The sequence below is a fragment of the Rhinolophus hipposideros genome, assembly GCF_964194185.1.
Source record: "Rhinolophus hipposideros genome assembly, chromosome: 5".
Taxonomy (NCBI): domain Eukaryota; kingdom Metazoa; phylum Chordata; class Mammalia; order Chiroptera; family Rhinolophidae; genus Rhinolophus; species Rhinolophus hipposideros.
This window is the reverse complement of record NC_138051.1, coordinates 102,129,622-102,150,007: the sequence shown is the minus strand read 5'-3', so window position 1 is coordinate 102,150,007 and position 20,386 is coordinate 102,129,622. Positions and strand designations below refer to the sequence as shown.

The window sequence follows — 20,386 nt, the reverse complement described above, 5'->3', positions numbered from 1 at the left end:
CACGACGTCCCCGCACACACACCAGACTGGGCTTCAAGCAGCTCCACGGGGGGGCTGACACAAGCCCTCAGCGTGTCCTCTCCGGCCACCTCCCCTCCAGGTTACGACCTCAGTGGCCTTTCGTGGATTCCCCAGGAAGCCCCTGAAGAGGCCCAGCAAAGGCATGGTACACGCCACACTGTGTCTGGGCACTTGGCCAGGAGGGGGACAAGCGTGGACTGGGGCAGCTCTAATGGAAGGCAGCCAGGGCAAGAGGTCCAGCGGATGCTGGTGGTGGTGACAATGCAGAGGGAACAGACACGAGAAGCCGGGAGGGGAGAGGTCACGATGAGGGTCCCCTGACCGGGACTTGGCAATGGGGCAACTGCCAAGACAGGAAAGGGAGGAGGCTGGGCCTGAGAAGATACTCCTGAGCTTGGCCTCGAGGCCCACACAGGTGTGGGAGCCGAGCTGAGTGCCCTCGGCTCTCAGCCCTGCGCTCTGGGAGGGCAACCCCGCTGTCCATGCCCCCTGCATCCCCAACACCTCACTCAGTGACACCTGTTGAAGGAGCCATGGCAGAGTGCATGGTCCTCAGTGCACACCAGCCACTTCCTGTGCCTGGGTGGCACTCCTGGGGTCCCCAGCACAGGTCTCCCCAGGGAGACCTCTTCCCTGCCATCCCTGCCTCCTGGGCTCTCCAGAACCAGGCCCTGCTGCAACCACCCGCTCCTCTCTGCCCCTCAGCCTGGGAGCTTCACCGCAGGCACCACAAAAGAGGAGAGAGATCAGCAGAGCTTCAAGCTGACAGGAGAAACAGGGAAGTCGGCAGTCTGAGTGGAGTGGGGCTGACCACAGCTCTGGCCTGTGGGTAAACCTCGTCCAGCAGCTACCACGGGGCGATGGGGCTTCCCCACCAAGTGGGAGGACAACGTCTTCGGCCATGGCAAAATTAACAGCGTGCTGCAAAGAGCAGTGTCTATGGACAAGCAGATGACCGTCCCTACATTACCAGGCATAGTGCAAACGGGAAAGGAACATGACCACCAACCAGAAAAGAGGGGGTAGCACCAGACCCCTGCCAGGACAAGGACTAAACGCGTGTGCTGGATGACGGAGTGTGACCATGGTCCGGCGCTGTGTGTCCTCTGGACACTGCGTGCCCCGAGAGTCACTCCCAGGCTGCGCAGACTTCGGAGTGGCTGGACGCAAAAGGAAATCTGTGGTACGGATGGGAAGCGGCGACACCGTCGCCAACTCCACCAGCACTCCATCAGCAGGCAGGTGCAAGGATGCGGCCGGGAGCCAACCAGGTGGACGCGCCCGGGAGACGGGGGCCTCGGGGACCCTCCAGGAATCAGGGCTTTCTCGCAGGGAACGAGTCTGCGTTCCGAAAGGGGGGCGCAAACGCCACGGCCCCGGCGCGAGCTCCCGGGCGGACCGTCCAGGTGCACGGCCCCAGGTGGGTGGCAGGTGCGCGCGGGAACAAAGCGGCCGGCGTGCGGCGGCGTACCTGGGCACGCAGCTGGGGCTGGAGCCGTCCACCTCCCAGGTGGCGAACAGGTTCATGGGCACCGGCGCGCTGAGCGCGGCGGGCGCGCCGGCGAGGCCCAGGCGGCCCCGCTCGGCCATGGCGCCGGCCCCCCGCTCCTCGGCGGCCTGGGGCTGCGGCCGGGCCGCGGACGGACGCGCGGCGGCGGCAGAGGGCGGCGGGCGGGCCGGGCGCGCGGAGGGCGGCGCCGCGGTCACATGGCGGCGGGGCGGCGGGGACGGCCGGGCAGGCGGCACACGGGCCCGCGGGCGGCTACGAGGCTGCGGCCGCCCCGCCCCGCGCCGCGCGCCCCCGCCCCGCCCCGCGCGCCCCCGCCCCGCGCGCCCGCGCCGCGCGCCCCCGGCCTCCGACCGCGCCGCCGCCGCCGATTGGCTGGGCGGGGGCGCGCTCCCCGCCTCAGGACCAGTCGCGGCCCGCGGAACGCTCTCCGGAAGTGAGGTCGGCGCTCCCCTCCCCGCCGGCCACGCGCGAGGCGTCTCCGCCCGCGCCCGACCACAGGCCCCGCCCCGCGCCCGACCACAGGCCCCGCCCCGCGCCCGACCACAGGCCCCGCCCCGCGCCCGACCACAGGCCCCGCCCCGCGCCCGACCACAGGCCCCGCCCCGCGCCCGACCACAGGCCCCGCCCCGCGCCCTCCGCCCCGCCCCGCCCCCGGGAGCGGCCGCGACAGGCCGGGGGGAAGCCGGCTCCGCCGCGGGGCGTGTCCCCGCCCGGGCGTCCCGCGCACCCCAGGCGCTGCAGCCCCCCAGGAGCGCTCGCCGTCCCCACGCACCAGCCCGGGCCTTCGAGCGCACCCCGGGCGGCCCCGTCCCCTGCGCATTCCCGTGTCCCCCGGCGCCCCCCAGTCCCCGGTGCCCCGTGTCTCCCGCACCGACCCCTGCACCACCAGGCGTCGCGCGCCTCCAGTCTCCCAGGGCCTGGCGGAGGGATGCAGCAGGAGGACCGGGGCGCGGGCCCACCCCGCCCGCCGGAGGGGCCCTGGGGCGCCCCCCAGGCCCAGTGTGTGGAATTGATCCTCCGTAATTCCTTTCTGGGGTGTCCTTTTTATGCCTGAGCCTCCTTGTTATCCAGCAACGCCCTTTCTGCATCTTTTACACAAGACAATGGAGGACAAATGTATGGGACAGGGGCAGCACCTGACCCTGGGCTCACAGTGAACTTGGGGACCCAGGTCAGGAGGAGGCCACGACCAGAACTACCCACTGGGCCCATGGGCCAAGAAAGGTGGGAAAAGGCCCTTGGCAAGGACATCTAAGGCTGGGGGCAAGGAGTCCCCTCCCCCATCGCTTTGGCGGCTGTTTGGGCCGGTCACCAGGTGCTGAGACTTAGGGAAAGCTTCCCCCCCCCTCCCCCCCCCCCGTCCACAGTATTATTACATAGTTGCTTTTCTCTGCGGCTCCTGGTTCCCGTCTGCGTCCTGTTGTCGACAAGTAGTTTTACGGAAACAAGTCAGCCCAAGCAGATGGACTTCCTTCCCGTGCCCTCGGGTTTACCACCATAAAGCCCCGGGGCTGCTTTCTCCTCAAAGAACCCCAGCCAGCTCCCTCCTTTGTAAGAGCCTCCAGCTGTAACCCTGTATCTGGAGCCACTAACAGCTGCACCTGCTTAAAGCCAGGGCCACACTGGGAGAGAATCTGCTTCCCACGTTCCTGCTTCTTTCCTCCGGGGTGAGGACAGCATGAGGGTCGGTCTGTCCTTGGCCACAGACTGGCTGTTGTCCTACACTGCCGTTCCTGCCAGGCGATCACCTGTGTGTCCCATATCTATGAGATAGGAGGTGTTCAGAGGGCGGGTACAGTCCCCTGTGAGGACAGGCTGCCTTTGGTGGCAGGGCAGGAGACAGACACCATTGACCTCAGCACTTGGCATGCTGCACTGAGGGACAGTGTGAGGGACAGATGAACGGGCCACCTGACACTATATGTGTGCGCCAGCGTCTCACCCAGGCAAGGAGTACAACTGGGGGTCAAGTGAGGAAATGGATGACTAGCCGTACCCATCGGGGCTTGGCACCAGCTGCCCCCTGCAGCAGAGCTGTGTCCCTCTTCTGTACCAGGCACTGTTGTGAGCCCTTCCTGGACAGGACAGCCCTGTCCCATCCCCATTTGATGGTTGAGGAGACAGAGACACACAAGATTATGCAACTGCTAAGGGAAGGAGCCAGGGCGTGGGCCCACACAGTGGCTCAGAGTTGCTCCAATTCACTGCTATGGTGGAAATGCTTAAATTCTTCTGCAAGCAGCGGGGGGCATCGCAGACAGAAAAACACACTGTGCACTGGGTCTTGGGCTCTGTATGTTCATTTGTTCTTTTTTGTTTTTTCATTTCTTCCCATTTTTAAAAAAAATTATTGGGGTGACAATTGTTAATGAAATTACATAGATTTCAGGTGTACAATTCTGTATCACATCATCTATAAATCCCATTGTGTGTTCACCACCCAGAGTCAGTTCTCCTTCTATCACCATATATTTGAACATTGTTTTTTAAGGTACAACCACATGAACACCAAAATGTTAGTGAGGATGAGATCATGGCCTTCTCTATTTTCCAAATTTTCTACGGTGGGCAGGTATCACTTTGGTGATCAGAGTTATTTCTTTTTTTTTGGCCAGAACCTCTCATTTGCACTGTGGGGACAGAGTCCCAGAGAGCAGTTTCCAGGCTCTCAGCCTCACGTGGAAAGGTGCTGGTTCGGGTAGTAGATGGCCATCAGATGTGACTAATTGGCCGTCAGCTGTAACCTGTCAGCCATTGGCCACTGATATAACTGCCGTGGCTATGCTAACGAGCGTGGATTGCAGCTGGCAAGGGGGTTGGTGGGTTGGTGGGCAGAGAAGCGGTCGGCGGATTGTGCATCATGTGGAGCCCAGTCCCTGTGTCTCCAGCCCAGCCTCCAGCGAGAATATAGTGGTATGATTCCCCTATCTATGGCTCCATTGTTGCTCCTTTTTGGCCTCACCATATACTGCGTTCTTGTGCGGGGAGCGGGAGCAGAGCCCCTGCATGACAGCACTGTCAACCTCTGTATTTGGAAATGACTGTGTTCGTCTTCCTCCTGTGGACTGCAGGTCCCAGGGTGAGTGCCCTGATGTGGGGAGCGTGCCCCTGCAAGTGAGCCTGGCATGGTGCGCCACACCATCAAATGTCTGGAGTGCATCTGCTCTCTGGTCTATTCAGCCTGAATGAAGATGACGCACCGGACATGGGGGTGCTTTGTGGCCCCAGGCAGACATGGCTTCTGCGGGTGAGAGACTGCCTCCGGTGTGGGTTGGTGAGCCCCACTCAGTGTGGGGACCACGATGGAGGCTCTCACACCTGCAAGCAGCAGGCTCGAACGAACAGACTTAGTGAACGAGGGAGTGCTGGCTGTGCTCACGTGGGGAAGCTGGCACGCTCCTTGGCACTGTGGCCCTTGGAGTGGCTCCAGCCGGTCAGGGGAGTGGCCAGGGCCTCCCAGAGAGTGCTCCAGCCTGCAGCTCTGCCGTGCCTTCTCTTCCTTCCAGAAGCGGGACTGAGGAAGCCGCCCTGGGTGGAACACGTCCCTGTCTAGTCCATGCTCCTTGCAGAGGGACAGTACTTCAGAAACCGCTGGATGTGGTCTGTGACATCCATTCCCATGGGGGAACATGTTGTGGAGCTGAGCCACCATCACTGAGGTGGGGACAGAAACTGCATCACAAGGAGTGGCCAGGGAGGCAGTCCTCTCACAGGAAGGGAACACTTGTGACCAGGAATTCAGACAGCCTCCTCCTGGTGCAGGGGAGGTAGGAAGGGACTGATGGGAGCAGAAGGTTGCTGCAGAGCGCCAGAGCCTAGGGCATGTCTGAGATGCTCCGTGAAGCTGGAATAGGTATGTGGACATTTGGTCCAAGACCTGCACACAGCAGATGGACACCTGAGGGCAGCACCAATAATCCATCCGTTGATATTGAGCATAAGGTTAGAGACTCAGACATCTGGGAGAACCTGCCTGTCCTATTGACTTGTCCACCCCTGTCTACAGCCTGCATTTCAAGAGTCATGGCGCCATCTGGCATGTCCCCTGGATGCCGTTAAGTGGCTGGCATGGCTGAGGTGCCCCACTAACCACTGCTGCTGACAGATTGTTGTAGAAGCTACAAATTCTATCAAGAGCTGCCCATTGAAAACAGCCCAGGTGACCGTCACAAAGTTCAGTTGAAGAGTTCAAACATTTGTTCATTGGTTCCTTTACTAAGTAATTATCAAGCCAATTTCAAACACTGGGAAAACAGGGAAGAAAAAGCAGGACACAGTTCTTGCCCTCAGAGCTTATGTTCTCCTGGATAGAGACTATGAGTCAGTCAAGTAACACACACAAACATTGTACTTTCAGAATGGAAGTATAAACCAGGGTGTTGTGACTGGGACTGAGCTGAGGACCAAAGGACAGTGAGGAGTGCCTGGGACATGCACCTGCATGGCCTGGGTTCTGAAAGGGTAAAGTATTCCCCAAGGGTTTAGATGGGGCCTGCCCTTAGCCTGGTTTGTGCTAAAAATTCGTGCTCCCTGTGTGGTCTCACAGACCCTAAGCCAAGACATTATCCCAGAGATCCAGGTTAGGGGGTTTTGGGTGGCTGGTGGCAGCAGCACACATCTTTTCACCCCAGACTGTGCAGGATTGCCACAGAGAAAGGCACCCAGACGGGATGACAACACCAAAGGAAACAAGCCCCCATGCACTCCAGGTAGAAGAATCAAACATGAAGGACATTAGATACTGCAGTTATCACCCACAGACAAAAACACAAGCAGGTACAAAAGAAACAGGAGGAAAAAGCTAATAGAAAAATGAAGACCAGGAAGATTTCAAAAACAAACACCAAAGAGATCCTCCATCAATAAAAAAACTGAAGTTTGTAAAGTTCAATGGATGGGTTAGAAGATTAGGTGCTGCTGAAGACAGAATCGGTGAAGTGGAAGACAAGTCTGGAGATATCAAATAGATGCAGCACTCGCAGAGAATGCAAGAGAGAGGTGTGCAGATCTATGACATGCCTTTCCTCATAGTTCTGGGACAAAAGAGAACAGACGATAGGAAGGCCATTCCTCCTGCAGCCCCATGACAGTAGTGCAGCGTTCGGGCACAGTACTCTGAGCAGGCCAGCTGAGTAACAAAGTGTGCTGGGCCCACAAGCAGCTGGAACAGGAACTGTAGGAGGCTGGCAGAGAGCCGCGCAGGCACAAGCAGTTGGCAGTCAGGCTCTCAACGCTTCTCCCGCATCCACTATGGGAAACCACTGGGAGTTTTTCCACAGTGGGAGAGATGGTCAGCTTCCTGCACCCTGGTTTTTATTCCCTGGTTCTGGGGAGAGTCGATTGTGGAGGCATGAATGGGGGTGGGGGTTGGGGAGAGGGTGGGGACCGGGGACGGGATGGGGGCATGGACAGAGGTGGAGGCCGGGGAGGGGGTGGAGTGTGACGACAGGTGGGGTGGATTTTGGAGGAAGACTCAGCAGGACTGGATGAAGAGTATGAGGGTGATAGATGGAGATGGAGGTGAATTCACTGCGAGGGATGACGGGGGAGGTGAGAGGTGAGAGGGCAGAGGGCAGGTAAGAGTGAAACGAGGACTTTCCTGACACATTACAATACTACATTACTAATATGCCCATTAATAACATCTCACCTGCCTCCTGGGTGAGGTGTTATTAGTGGGCATATTAATAACGTGCGAGGATAGTGTGTCAGGACAGTCCTTCCAGGAAGCCGATGCGCCCTCCTATTGGGGGTGGGTATAAGGGACACCCAGACAGTGCAGGGAGAGGGCTGGGCGGGGCCAGTCGTGGGACCCTGGACGGAGGGGCCTCCTGCAGGGCTGTGGCTTTCAACGGGGCCCTGGCCAGCACAGGAGTTTGAGGCACCTGGAAGCCCAGAGGCAAGAGAGTCAGAGTCTCTATTCAGAGGCCCGGCTACATAACGAGTGGTGAGTGAAGAAGAGGTCACAAAGGAGATGGTAACCCAGAGGTGTGTCACCCATCGCTCAAACCACCAGCAGGTAGAGAATCACCTGTTTAGAACAGCAGAAGGAAAGAAAACATCTGGGAATTATCTTAAGAAACCAGAAAATGTGAAAATCCTTCTTCGGGAAAGAAAAGAGGTTTACTCACTCCTTTAACCTGTACTAAACTGTAATCATCGTCAGAATGCTAATGTGGACACAGGCCAGTGAATTCCCAGATGTTTACAGAAAACAGTGTGAGCACACGTCCGGGACACTTTTGCAACAGAAGAGTGAGGAATGACCAGAGTAAGGATGACACGATGGGTGACACTCAGGACAGACCAGCGGAATGACGTTGAGGGTCCGGAATGGACCCGAATTATACAGGAAGTTAGGACGCAGCAAAAGTTGCATCACAATCACCATGGAAAAGATGGATTACCCAGAAAATGTTATTGGGACAACTGGCTAGACATTTTTTTTTAACTGAATCTTTACCTCACTCCTTACACCAAAATAAATTCCAGATGGAGTAGGAATTTCATCATAAAATATGAAACCAGAAAAGCTCTAGAGAAAGATGAGAAAAAAACTGTTTATCATCTTGGGGTGAGGAGGGCTTTGTCAAGCAAGCCACAAAACTTTAAAGGACAAGATTAAACATTTTGTCTCTGTTCTTTAAAAAAAGTCAAAGGACCACAAACAGGGAAAAACTGCAACAGATATATCAAAAGACTAATTTTTTAACACATGAAGAGCTCTTGCAAATCAGTAATGAAAAAAAGAACCTAATAGAAAAATCTGCAGGAGGTACGACCCCCATTTCACATTCACTATTAAAAATTGTATAAATTTACAATGAAATAAATGGTGTGAAAAACAAAGGCAATAAACACACAGCCCTCTTCCTAATAATTTAAGACACTTTCCATTGACCCACGCTCTGGAGGCATTCATGTCTGTGGCGTCTGCACGTGGAGTCACTCGTACCTCTTCCCAGCTCAACAATCGGGATGTCACACTGGCAGCTGGAAGCTGGCCATAGTGGGAGTATTTGCACCACAGAAATTGGCAAACAAAACCCATCTTGATTTATTGTTTTGTTTATGGCCAGACTTCTCAAAGGCAACACCCTGGGGGCTCATCTCACAAGAACTTGGCTCTCAGCCTCCTGCCAACTGCCATGGACCCTGCAGTGCTGTGGGTGTTAGAGTTTCTGGATGTTTATCTCCACAAACAAATCATTTCAGGGTCACGAAAGTGATTTTTAAAGAGGCATTAAAAGAGTGGCTGGTTAGCTCAGTTGGTTAGAGCGTGGAGCTGAAACACCAAGGTAGCCCGTTAGTTCCTTACATAGGCTGCACCCTCTTTAAAAAAAAAAAAGGCATTAAACACAAACGCTCCATTTCCTGGAACAAAGGACCAAAGTTCTGAGACAGAGAAGGGCGGGTGGTAGCACTGTTTTCCTGAGTGAGCCCGTGGGGAGAGCACCTTCCCGGGTTACAGCTATACCCAAACCCACAACTTCAGTCACCACCAGAGAGCCAGATTGGGCACCTCGGGCCCCAGGATGACCAGCCTTAGCCAGCAGTGAGGGCATGGACAGGGAGCCTGCGGCACCAGTCGGGCACCCCTGGGCTTGGCCACCCCGGGCTCCATGACTACACAGGTGGCAGCGTCTGTCTGCCCCCAGGTCCACTGCCAGGTCGTCCTAACTTTGGATTGGCCACTGGCTCCCACCCCTTCCTGAAGGCCCCTGGGCTCCTCCTGCCAATGACCACCCACTCTCTCCTCTCTGGGCCAGGAGGAGCCTCAGTGGACATAACCCTGCATGGCTGTCAAGGCTGGGTTGGAATAGGCCCCCAGCTTCCACCTGGCATGCTCACTCACACACTCTCTCCATCTCTCTGATTCTCAGTGTCTCTGCTGAGGACTAAACTGTGTCCCCCTCAAATTCATATGTGGAAACACTCAATGTGACTGTCTTCTAGAACAGGGCTCTTAGGAGGTAACTAGGGTTAAATGAGGACATAAGGGTGGGGCCCTAATCTGATAGGACTGGATTTATAAGAAAAGAGAAAAAGCTGTCACTGCTGGGTGAGGACTCAGCAGGTAGGCGGCCATCTGTAAGGCGGGGAGACCCCTCACCAGGAACCAGGTGCCAGAATTGGCTGGCACCTTGATCTTGGACTTCTAGCTCACAGACTGAGAAATAAATGCCTGTTGTGTAAGGCACCCAGTCCGTGGTATTTTGCTATGGTGGCCTGAACTGACTAATTCTGTCTCTTTCTCTCCACCTGCCCATGGAAGACAGACCCATGTTGGGAGGAAGCCCAAGCCACAAGAAGAGGCACATGCAGGTGTCCCCACAGGGGGCCAGCAACCACCACTGGTGCAGGCATCTCAGAGGATACCAGCTCAGCCTTCCCACACACCACTGGGTGTTGGAAGCACAGAGTGAAGGGACAGAACCATGAGCTCAGACCCAGGAGGTCTGGTGGCTCAGTATGTCTCTATGGTCTTTTTCTATGCACACACATACTTTCTCCCAAATCTGGATTGAAGTATGCATACCATGTTTTTTCACCTAACAACACACTAAGAGAATTGCTGAAACCTTGAAAGTTTTTCTCAGTGGCTTTTGGTGTTCTGTGATACGGATTTACTCTAATCTGCTTACCCAGATGTCCACTTGGGGCCATTTAGACCAACATCATATATGTGATAAAACATCACTGGCATCTCATTAAAATGGTCAATTAGGATATGTGATAAAAAAAATATGGTTAATGTTTAAATTTAAAAAATGGGGATGGGGGGGTGCCAGGTGGCTCAGGTGGTTGGAGCACTGTGCTCAAAGCACCAAGGTTGCCGGTTCGATTCCCATGTGGGCCAGTGAGCTGCGCCCTCTACAGCTGGATTGAGAATAACCGCTGGGCTCCCACGAGCGGCCGGCGTAAGCTGCCTTGTGCTGCCGTGAAGCTGCCGTGTGATGCCGTGAGCTAGCATGAGTGGCCAGTAGCCAACGTGAGTGAATGGCAGCTGGCGAGAGATGCCGTGAGCTGCGGTGAGCGGCCAATGACCGATTGTCTCAGCTGGGTAGAGCGCAATGCCCATAATACCAACATGGGCCTGTGAGCCGCGTCTTCCACAACTAGACTGAGAAACAACGGCTTGACTCGGAGGGGGTTAAGGGACAAAAATATTACAGTAAAAGACACATTGCTATTGATCCCCCTCAAAATACTCCCTCTCACTTCAAGCACACTTACCCCATCGTTCTTGCCACTTTCTGAAGCAGTTCTGGAAGTCCTTTTTCATGAGTGTCTTTAGTTGCACTGTCATGGCTGCCTCAATGTCCTGAATCATTTTGACTTTGGGGAAGAGCCAGAAGTCGCATGGTGCCAGATCCAGTGAATAAGGCGGATGAGGACACACTGCGATGTTTTTATTTGACAGAAATTGCTGTACCAAAAGCCATGTGTGACACGGAGAACTTCCTGTCGTGATCACAAAAATATAGTGAACGCTGCTGCCGAGTGCCATCCAACAGAAAGGCAGTGTTCTTCATATGAGAAGTGACATGTTGAATCATAGTAAGAGTGTGTGACAAGTTTCAACTTGTTTGGTGCAGTTAGGTGTGAGCTACGGTTGTGAGAAGGTGTGTGTTAAGTGTGCTGTGAATCATCATCATGACAACACTCCGTGTCACACATCGCTTCTGGTACACAGCAATTTCTGTCCAATAAAAACATTACAGTGTGTCCTCATCCACCTTATTAACCGGATCTGGCACCATGCAACTTCTGGCTCTTCCCCAAAGTCAAAATGATTCAGGTCATGGAGGCAGCCACGACAGTAGAACTAAAGACACTCACGAAAGAGGATTTCCTGAACTGCTTCAGGAAGTGGCAAGAACGATGGGATAAGTGTTTGAAGTGAGGAGGAGTATTTTGAGGGAGATTAATGGCAATGTGTCTTTTACTGTTATAAATTTTTTTATTATTTAAACATTCACCGTATTGTTTGATCATACCTCATAGTTCTTAAAACAATAGTAAGCGCTATAGGAAGGAGGAGGTTATATTGTCATTATTAATGTAATTTGATGATATCCTGAGAAAACACAAGGAAAAAAACGGGAAAAGCTCTGTAACTAATCAGATCTCAGAATGTTGTAAGATATAAAGGGAAAGTCTGTTCCCCAAAACAGCAAATGATGAAACAAAACACCTCTCGTGGCAGAGAACTGATCTAACATCTATTGGACAGAGCTCTGAATTTGGGCGTAGGACCCCCATCCCCCGAAAAAAGACCCCCCTTTCCATCCCTCCAGCAGAAGCTGAAGGTGTGTGGCTGGGTTATAAAGGAATGTTTGAGTGTAGTCAGTGACGCCGTGTCTCTGTGGGGAAACCGATCACATGCTCCCCAGCAAATGGAGACGTCCAGAAGGGTAATTAATGGAGGAGGCAGTGGTTAATTGTGTCTGTCACCCTGACTAGCCACAGGTGCCCAGATTGGACACGATTTCTGGGTGTGTCTGTGAGGCTAGTTCCAGCCGGACCAGCATTCGATGGGTGGGCTTTCTAAGAAGTTGGCCCTCCCCAATATAGTGGGCCTCATCCAATCAGTTGAGGGCCTGAATAGAACCAAAAGGTGGGGGAAGAAGAAATTCGCCCCTTGTTCCTGCCTCACGGCTTCAGCTGGGACATCACGTCTCTTCTTCTGCCCCCACACTGGGACTGATGCCCTCGGCTGCCCTGGTTCTCAGACCCTCAGACACAGATGGAATCGACCACCAGCTTTCCTGCCCTCAGCTCACAGATGGCAGACCGTGGGGCTTCTCAGGCTCCACGTCACAGGAGCCAGCTTCCCACAGGCAAAGTCCTTTAGCTGTACGTCCCATTGGCTGTTTCTTGGAGCACCCAGACGAATACCAGGAGCTTGAAAACCTGATGCTGAAGTCCTGCTGGAAGAAGAATATTGGCTGTGCCTGAGAGCTGCCCTGAGTCTTCTCACTCGTGAGCCCCCCAATGCCCATGCTGCCGTTCATGAGATCAGCCGGTGACAATGGGTGTAAAATGAGGTGCAGCTGATGCCCCAAAGCACCAATGAAGCCAGCAATGTTGTCATTGTCACTATGACCAGGCGTTGGAAGAAGAAGGGGAACTATCCTCACCAGTATTTCGGTGTCTCATAAGATGGCCATGAACAAAGCCACGCAGTATCACTGCAAGAATCCAAGAAAGGATCAGTAGTACAGAACAGGTGTGGGACGCGTGGCCTCTCCTCAAGTCGCTTGCAAGAAAGTCAAGTTTGAGTCTCCCTCGCACAAAACACCAACACGAAACCCAGATGGAAGACACAGTTAAAAAGAAAAAGCACCAAAAAAGCATAAAAAGGAAGAGCCACCACTGGGATCAAAGGGACTTTCTGAGTAAAGAGACTCTGAAGGACACCGCTGGCTGAGAGCCAGGTTGTGTCTGTGTACCTGGAGACCTGGAGATGCCAAATGTCCCTACAGCCAAAAAGCCACCACCAGCAAAGTTACAAGGCAGACGGCAGAAAAGGGTCTGGGACATATGTGGGGGGCCAAGGGCTGACACGCTGGGTACATGCCATCCTCCAGCATGTGGACAGGAGCACTGGGTGTGCGCAGGGCAGGGCACAGGCCTAGGTGGTGGTGCATGGGCTGAGCGCGTGAGGGTGGGGCCTCACCTACAGGGGTGCCCAAGTTACCCATCAGATTGCTGGGGACCGAACACCAGGATCCCAGTGTTGGCACTCAGTGGGCATTGGGTGTCAGTGCACAGACGTCCCCACAGACAGCAGGAGCAGCACATGCCCAGAATCAGTTCCGATGGCTGAGCGGGTATGGGTCGGGCAGCCATGGCACAGCCACCCAGTTGTGGGAAATAGCAAGTTGAGATCCGGCTACAAAGAGAACATACCATACGATCCTATTTGGTTAACAAAATGTGTGTAAATGCATGTACATGTAAAGTGCATATTTACATGTAGTGGGTAGGCATATAAAACATTTACACCCAAGTCCAGGGAAAAAGATGGAAAGATTACAAATGATCTCAGTGTTAAGAAATTATCTCTGTGGTGGGAATTTGGTTGACTTAGTTTCTTTTTTTCAATTACCTCTATGTCTTATTTTCTCAGCAATGCATGTGTAGAAATTGTGTAACAAAATAAAGGAAAATGACACAGGCTCTGGGAGTCACATTGCATTGCAGCCATCAGGCTGGGGTTTGCCAAGTCCTGGAAAGACCAAGTGAACAAAGGGCCCCCCACCCACCTGCGCCCTGCAACAAACTGAGGTGTCTTTGTAAGGATGCTGTCTCCTTCGGGTACCATCACTACCATCAGACAAAGTTATGCAAATCTGTAAGAGGGCGCCAAAGTCCCGGGGGAGATGGTGAGAGGAGTCACACACAGAAGAAGTGAATACGTGACTGCTTGTTGACTGTCACCGGTATCGGGAACCATAGCATTTCACTGTCTCCTTGACATAGACTGACCGTGGGCCTGGGTCAGGAGAATACCCTGCATCTCAGTTTACACAGGCAGGTGTCCACCTGGGTATTGTTAGTGCAGGTGAGGCTCAGGCATGGCACCTTGGCGCTGGGACCTGGAGCAGCCCTCTGCCCAGCAGTGGGTCCTGCAGGTGACAGCAGAGATTTCAACAGGGATGCAGGAACAGGTATGTGCGACACTTCAAATAGCAAAGCGTAGGGAAAGGTAAGTCTCACAGCAGAGGAGCTGACGAATCAGACACGTGGAACACACATTTGCCAGTGAAATGTCCCCAGCATGGGAATGTGCTTCCATGTGTTACTGCAAGTCAGCACGTACGGCCCAAGGACGGTGGCCTGGGTCAGGAAGAATGCACGAGGAGGCGCCCTCACACTGACCAGCCTGTTCTGGGTCCTGAGAACAAGGGGCACCTTTGTGTTTCATTTAATACTTCTCTGTGTTTCTTACAATGAGAATAGTGTCACAATAAGCCAGTGCGTGAGTTAGATGCTGGACGAAAGAGGAAAGCAGCACGTAGCTGACACAGAAGCCAGCAGGGCATGCTCCCGGATAAGTCCTGACAGCGGACACCAGTGCTCGCAGCACCGTGTTCAGCCTCCGCACTGGTCAGATGACCGGAGAAATGGTTTCCCGTTTTCTTTATTTTTCTCATGTTTTACAATTAGCAAAAATGATTTTGGTAATCTGAAAGCAACCTTGCATCTTAAGTCAAAGAAGTAAAGTGGGGCTGACGGAGGTGCCCCAAATGCCGGCTTTGTGTGGGATCCAATGCAGCGGGAGGTGGGGGGAGGCACAGTTTGGAGCAAATAGCATTCTTCAACGATTTGTGTCGGGTGCTGTACACAAGACCGGGAAGCCCGGTCGCAGGCACAAAGGCCGCAGGTGTCCTGGACACACTGGCTGGGTGCTGGCCTGGCTGGCGCTGCAGGTGGGGAGGAAAGAAGTGGGCGAGTGCCGCGGGGCCAGTGGCCCAGGTGCCCTGGGGACTGACTGGGTTTGGGGGAGGAGGAGGAGAGAGGAGTAAAAACCAGCTCAGGTTCAGAGACTGCCCATCCCCCAGGAAAAAGAAAATTCTAGACCAACATGCAGAACAGAACATAAAACAGACGCACACACCAAACAGGTGAGTGTGTCTGGGATTTGGAACGATGGGGGGTGGGAAGACCTACTTCAGTTATACAGTCGAGTCACACAGACACAACACGTTGCCCAGGAAACTTCCAGACACAGCAAATGAGCGAGATTCACCCTCACATGACATCGTCCACCTTACAAAATAAGAAGGAAAAAAAATCAAACCCCAAGTAAGCAGAAGAAAGGATTATAATAAAAATCAGAGTGGAAATCAATGAAATGGAAAACAAACACAATAAAGAAAATCAATAAACAAAATGTGGTCAGTAAAATTGATAAACCTCTAGGCTGATCAGGACAAAAAGAGATGGAAGACAAAACCGACCAATATCGGGACCCGGATGAGAAAGGGACAGAAGGAAACATTTAGGTTATTGTCTTGATGTCGTGATGGTTTCATGGGTGTAAATACCTATCAAATTTATCAAGTAACCCTTGGGTCCAAGAAGAAATTAAAGGGGAACTTAACAAATCATGCATTTCAGTATACGCAGTTAGGCCTCAATAAAGCAGTTAAAACAATATCACGAAAGCATTATCGGGAGGAATTTTAAAAGACCTAAGTGAAAGGTGAGAGGGAAAAGCTACACAGAGGTATCAGAACGTCACAAAAGTTGGGGTTTAAGACTTGCCCAGAAGGGTCCCTGGGAACACCCCAGACTTTGGCTTGACCCTGAAGGACAATGCCTTGGAGGCAGGAAGGCAGGGCCTCCCAAAGCCTGGCGGCATCCGTGAGTGGGCCCAACCCCACTGGATGGACAGAAGAAAAAGAAATTCTGAACAACAGAACACCGCCAGAGCCTCCCCGTTTTCTTGACAGTGACCACCACATAGCCAAGATCCCCAGCTGTGCCAGGACACAGGATCACGGTAAACCCAGAATAAGCAATAGACACAAATCCACGCGTCACCAGACATTGCCATTGTTAGAAGGAAACTTAAAATGTGAGCAATGTGTTCAAGACATAAATGAAAAATAGAGAATTTCATCAGAGAATTGAAACTAAAGAAAAAGAACCCTATGGAAATTCTAGAACTGAAATAAAGAAATGACAGAAATAAATAACTGCATCGATGGCTTGAAGAACAGATTGCACACGACAGAGAGAGGACTAGTGAAATGCAGAGCAGTGGATAGAAACCCCTCGATGGACGCGTGGAGAGGGAGCAGTAGAAATACAGAGTATGAGGTGTTGGGGACGGAGTAAGAACCTAACAGAGGTGCAAGTGAAGCCCCAGAGAGAGAGGAGTGGGGGACAGAGTGCGGACACAATATGTGAACGATACTGGCTGAGAATTTTAAAACACTGACGAAAGACAAAAAGCCATAGATTCAGGAAGATGTATGAATTGAATTAGCATAAATAAAAGAAAATCAGCTAGGAACATCCTAGCAAAACTGCTGGAAGTAGAAATTTAAGAAGCATCCATGGAAAAATGGTACGTTATCTTCAAAGTGCAACAAAAAGATATGAAGCACATTTTCAACAGAAACGCTGGAAGCAAAAAGACAGTGGAATGAGGTCTTGAAAGTGCCCAAAAGATAATGACCACCAACCTCCAATCCCATACCGGGTGCCTGGGGCCCGCAGTGCAGGCCACTCCCGTTGGCCACCCCAGCTGCCCCCACTGGCGCCCCCATTCCTGAAGTCAGCATCCCACACACTCTGGGACACCCGACAAGCTCCCCACACCCTGTCACACTGTCCCCACCTGCGAGGAGGCCAACGTCCAGCCCTTGGGTCAGGCCCACACTGCTCAGGGGTGCTGGCCTGCCCTGCAGGAGCCGGAAGCTCTCTGCTGCCACTCGGGGGCCTCAGCTGGCCAGGGTCCCGCTGCAACCAGGGACAGCCTCCCCTCCTTTCTGTGTCCCGATGACAGGGATGTGTTCTCTCCTGGCAGCTGCCGTCTTGGGGTGGCCTGGTCTCTGTTCGCCAGTCTGTGGTTGGACATTTCCTCCGCTGCGTGGTGAGTGACACTCTCAGGGTCCTCCATGCCCGAGTCTCTCTCCTCACGGTGGCTCCTCTCTCAGAAGCCTGCGGCGGCCAGGGCCGTGGATGGCCGTCCAGCACGTGTGCATTTGTCAGGCAGGGTAAGGTGTGTGGGTGTTCCCAAGTCCTCCTCCCTCCAGGGGTGGGCTCACTGCCCCCCGAGTGTGGGCTGGACTGATGAGGGGAGTCATCAAGCCTTGCAGGGCTGTCCCACTCGCTCTGGTCACCCTGGCCGAGGGGACGCCGGCTGCCATGCGGGGAGGACGTGCAAACAGCCGCATGGAGAGGGCCCCTCCGCGAGGGGCTCAGGCCCCAGGAACAGCTACGTGCGGGAGCCTAGAAGTGGACCTCGCAGAGTCTTCAGAGGACCCAGGCCTCTGGGGACACCCCAAGGCAGAGCCACCGGGCTAAGCCTGTCCCAGACCCTGACCCACAGAAGCTGTGACATGATGGTTTGTTGTTTTGAGCTGCTACATTTGGAGGAACTTGTTACACAGCAATTGATAATCAATATACCAAAAACAGTTGTTCAAAATATGGAGCAATGTCAGACTATGGGACTGGGACTATGGTACTCTTCACACAACAATTTTGGACATCTATGAAGTAAGAGAGATGAACCAAATAGCAAACATGGGAAGCGGCTAAGCATTGGTGTGGCTGAGTGATTGTTCCTCAGCCTTTTACTATTTTCTCTTCACTTGTAAGTCTCAAAATATTTTCATTAAAAAATTCAAAAGGAAAGGCACTAGTTTGGGCTTTTCTTCCTTTTAAGTGTATATTTCCCCCCCTTTCTTCTTCCTCCCCTCCTCTGCTTCAAGCCCAGGGCAGGCAGCCCAGCTCCAGGGGGGCTGCCATACACAACCTTACCTGTAGAGGGCGCAGCCCACGGGCCCATGCGGGACTCGAACCAGCGACCTCAGGGTTAAGAGCACAGTGCTCCAGCCGCCTGAGCCACTGGGTCACCCCTGGTTTGGGCTTTTCAAAGCAGAGGTCTTCAGCTTTGGCCTCTTGGGTGGCTGCACGCCGTCATGACCGGCAGGGCACTGACCCCTAGCTGCACCACGCGCTCCACCTTGCCGTGCAGGTGAGGATGCAGGCTGCACCTGAGGAGGGGGCCCAGTGTCAGCCGCTGCCGCACGTGTGGCCTCCTGAGCGTGATTCCAGTGGTCTTGCAATTGCGTTTTTACTCTTAGCTCTAACATCACCTGGAATTCACTGTTAGGACAGTACGAGGTTGGGATTCAGTTTCCCCTTCTCCTCCTCTAAATGGAAATCCCAGCATCACTGAAGAGCCTATCTTTTCCTCAGTGATTTGAGGTCCCTAAATTTCCATACACGTGGTTTTCGGTTGGGCTTGTTTTGGGACTCCTGGTTTTATTCCATTTGCCCGTTTGTGCCCGTACAAACACTACAGTTTTAATGGCTGTAGTTTGGTACAATATACAGAAGATAATTCTCCTCTCCCTGAGTTTTCTTTTTTCTTTTAGAATTTTCTTGACTATTCTTGTGGATTATCTCTTCCAAGTGACTTTAGGATCCGCTTATCAAGTTACTGTATTTGAAAACCTCAGTGACATGTGATTGGGATTCAGTCGACTTCACAACCGGACTAGTGAAGAGTGTGTGTATTTACATCTTTGCTTCCAGGTCAGAACGGGGCGTTTCCTGAGTTAGCTTGAGCTTCTGTCACGTCCTACAGTTAAGGCTTAGTTTTTCAAGAATGTAGTCCTGCACATTTCCTTTTAGGGTGACTCCCAGGACCGCCGCCATGGGTGTTGGGGCGACTGTGAATGGCACCCGCAGATGCTTGAGGGCTCGCGTGGGTACCCACAGGAGGCGGGAGTCCTGGCGGGACAGACAACAGGGGGAGGGGCGCTCACGGGGACGTCCCGGCAGGTCAGGCACAGGTCCCAGAGACAGGCGAGCTGTGGGGCACGATCCGCCAGCCCAGAGGGAGGGGCGGGCGGTCCCCGGGCCCGGTCTCCACCCACGACGTGCGTCGCCCAGTCCCTGAGCGCCGCTTCTCAGACCCCGCCCACAGCCCCGCCCACAGGTCCGGGTCCGGCGCCAGGCCGAGTTCACCACCGAAGGCCCCGCCCACCACCGGCGGACCCGCCCAGGCCCCGCCCACCACCAGGTCCCGCCCCTCCCCCGGAAGTCGTCGCGCGGCCGACCAGGCCTGCGGGTTTGTGCTTCCGCGGCTCGGTGGCTCTGCCGGGGCTCGGAGTCGCGGGTTCGAGCCGTCACTTCCCCGTCGCGGCCTGGGTGCCCGTCTCCGTCTTGCAGGCGCGGCCGTTGCAGGAAGCGGAGCCCCGGCGCTCGCGGCGAATCTGCCGCTGCGAATCGGCGGGCGCGGCGGCGGCGGCGGCCTCGCGAGAGTGTGGGCGCGGGCGCGGACGCGGGCGGAGCGGGCGGAGCGGGCGGAGCGGGCCGGGCGGCGGGGCCGAGCCCGCGAGCCGCCGGCATGACGGGCCGCGTGTGCCGCGGCTGCGGCGGGACGGACATCGAGCTGGACGCGGCGCGCGGCGACGCCGTGTGCACGGGCTGCGGCTCGGTGCTCGAGGACAACATCATCGTGTCCGAGGTGCAGTTCGTGGAGAACAGCGGCGGCGGCTCGTCGGCCGTGGGCCAGTTCGTGTCGCTGGACGGTGGGTCCGCGCCGGGGCGCGCGGGCGGCGCGCTGTGCGGGGCGGGTTCGGAGGCGCGGGGCGGCGGCTGCGGGCGGGCGGGCGGGCGGGCCGCCTCTCGCCGGCGCTGACGTCCCGGGACCGGCCCGGTTCCGCCCGCAGACCCGCCGCCGCGCGCCCGCCTCGTGGAAGCGGGCCGTGGGCCACCCCGCGGGGCGGCGTCTGCGCGCCCCCTGCCTCCGAGGGCCCGGCCGAGCGGCGTCCCCCGTGCGCGGACCCGACGCGGGGACCGACGCCGGCCGGCGGCAGCTCGCGGCGCTGATGCCGGGCCCCGGAGGCCACGTGCGAGGCCTCCCGTGGACGCTCTCCGTGCCTGGGGTCCCGGACGGGGCCTGCTGAGGCCGGCTCTCCCGGCGCCGTCCCGCGCGTTGCTGCGGCCGCGCCCGGCCCTCGCTGCCCGCCTTCGGCGGCGCCGCCTGCAGTCGGGCTTTGCGGGCCGGGCCCGGCGGTCGGAGGCGGACGGCGCTCCGGTGCTGGCTGGGCGTCCTGGAGCCTCTGCCGGAACGCCCGTTCGTCTTCCGTTCTCCTT

General features: G+C 55.1%; 2 protein-coding genes across 22 annotated transcripts in view; one reads left to right on the top strand and one right to left on the bottom strand.

Annotated features, from left to right (window-relative positions):
- PACS2 (phosphofurin acidic cluster sorting protein 2) overlaps positions 1-1,668 on the bottom strand; it is a 55,054-nt gene extending 53,386 nt beyond the window's left edge. For all 16 annotated transcript variants that reach the window (XR_013993370.1, XR_013993371.1, XR_013993372.1 and 13 more), the window contains exon 1: positions 1,493-1,668. Coding sequence is in view for 13 of the 16 variants with exons in the window: in XM_081048852.1 (XP_080904978.1) it covers positions 1,493-1,611 (119 nt within the window). In the remaining 3 variants the exon portion in view is untranslated. The remainder of the gene's footprint in view (positions 1-1,492) is intronic.
- A 17,902-nt stretch (positions 1,669-19,570) lies between these two features.
- Positions 19,571-20,386, top strand: part of BRF1 (BRF1 general transcription factor IIIB subunit) — a 47,345-nt gene continuing 46,529 nt past the window's right edge. For all 6 annotated transcript variants that reach the window (XR_013993297.1, XR_013993298.1, XR_013993299.1 and 3 more), the window contains exon 1: positions 19,571-19,818. Coding sequence is in view for 2 of the 6 variants with exons in the window: in XM_081047729.1 (XP_080903855.1) it covers positions 19,635-19,818 (184 nt within the window). In the remaining 4 variants the exon portion in view is untranslated. The remainder of the gene's footprint in view (positions 19,819-20,386) is intronic.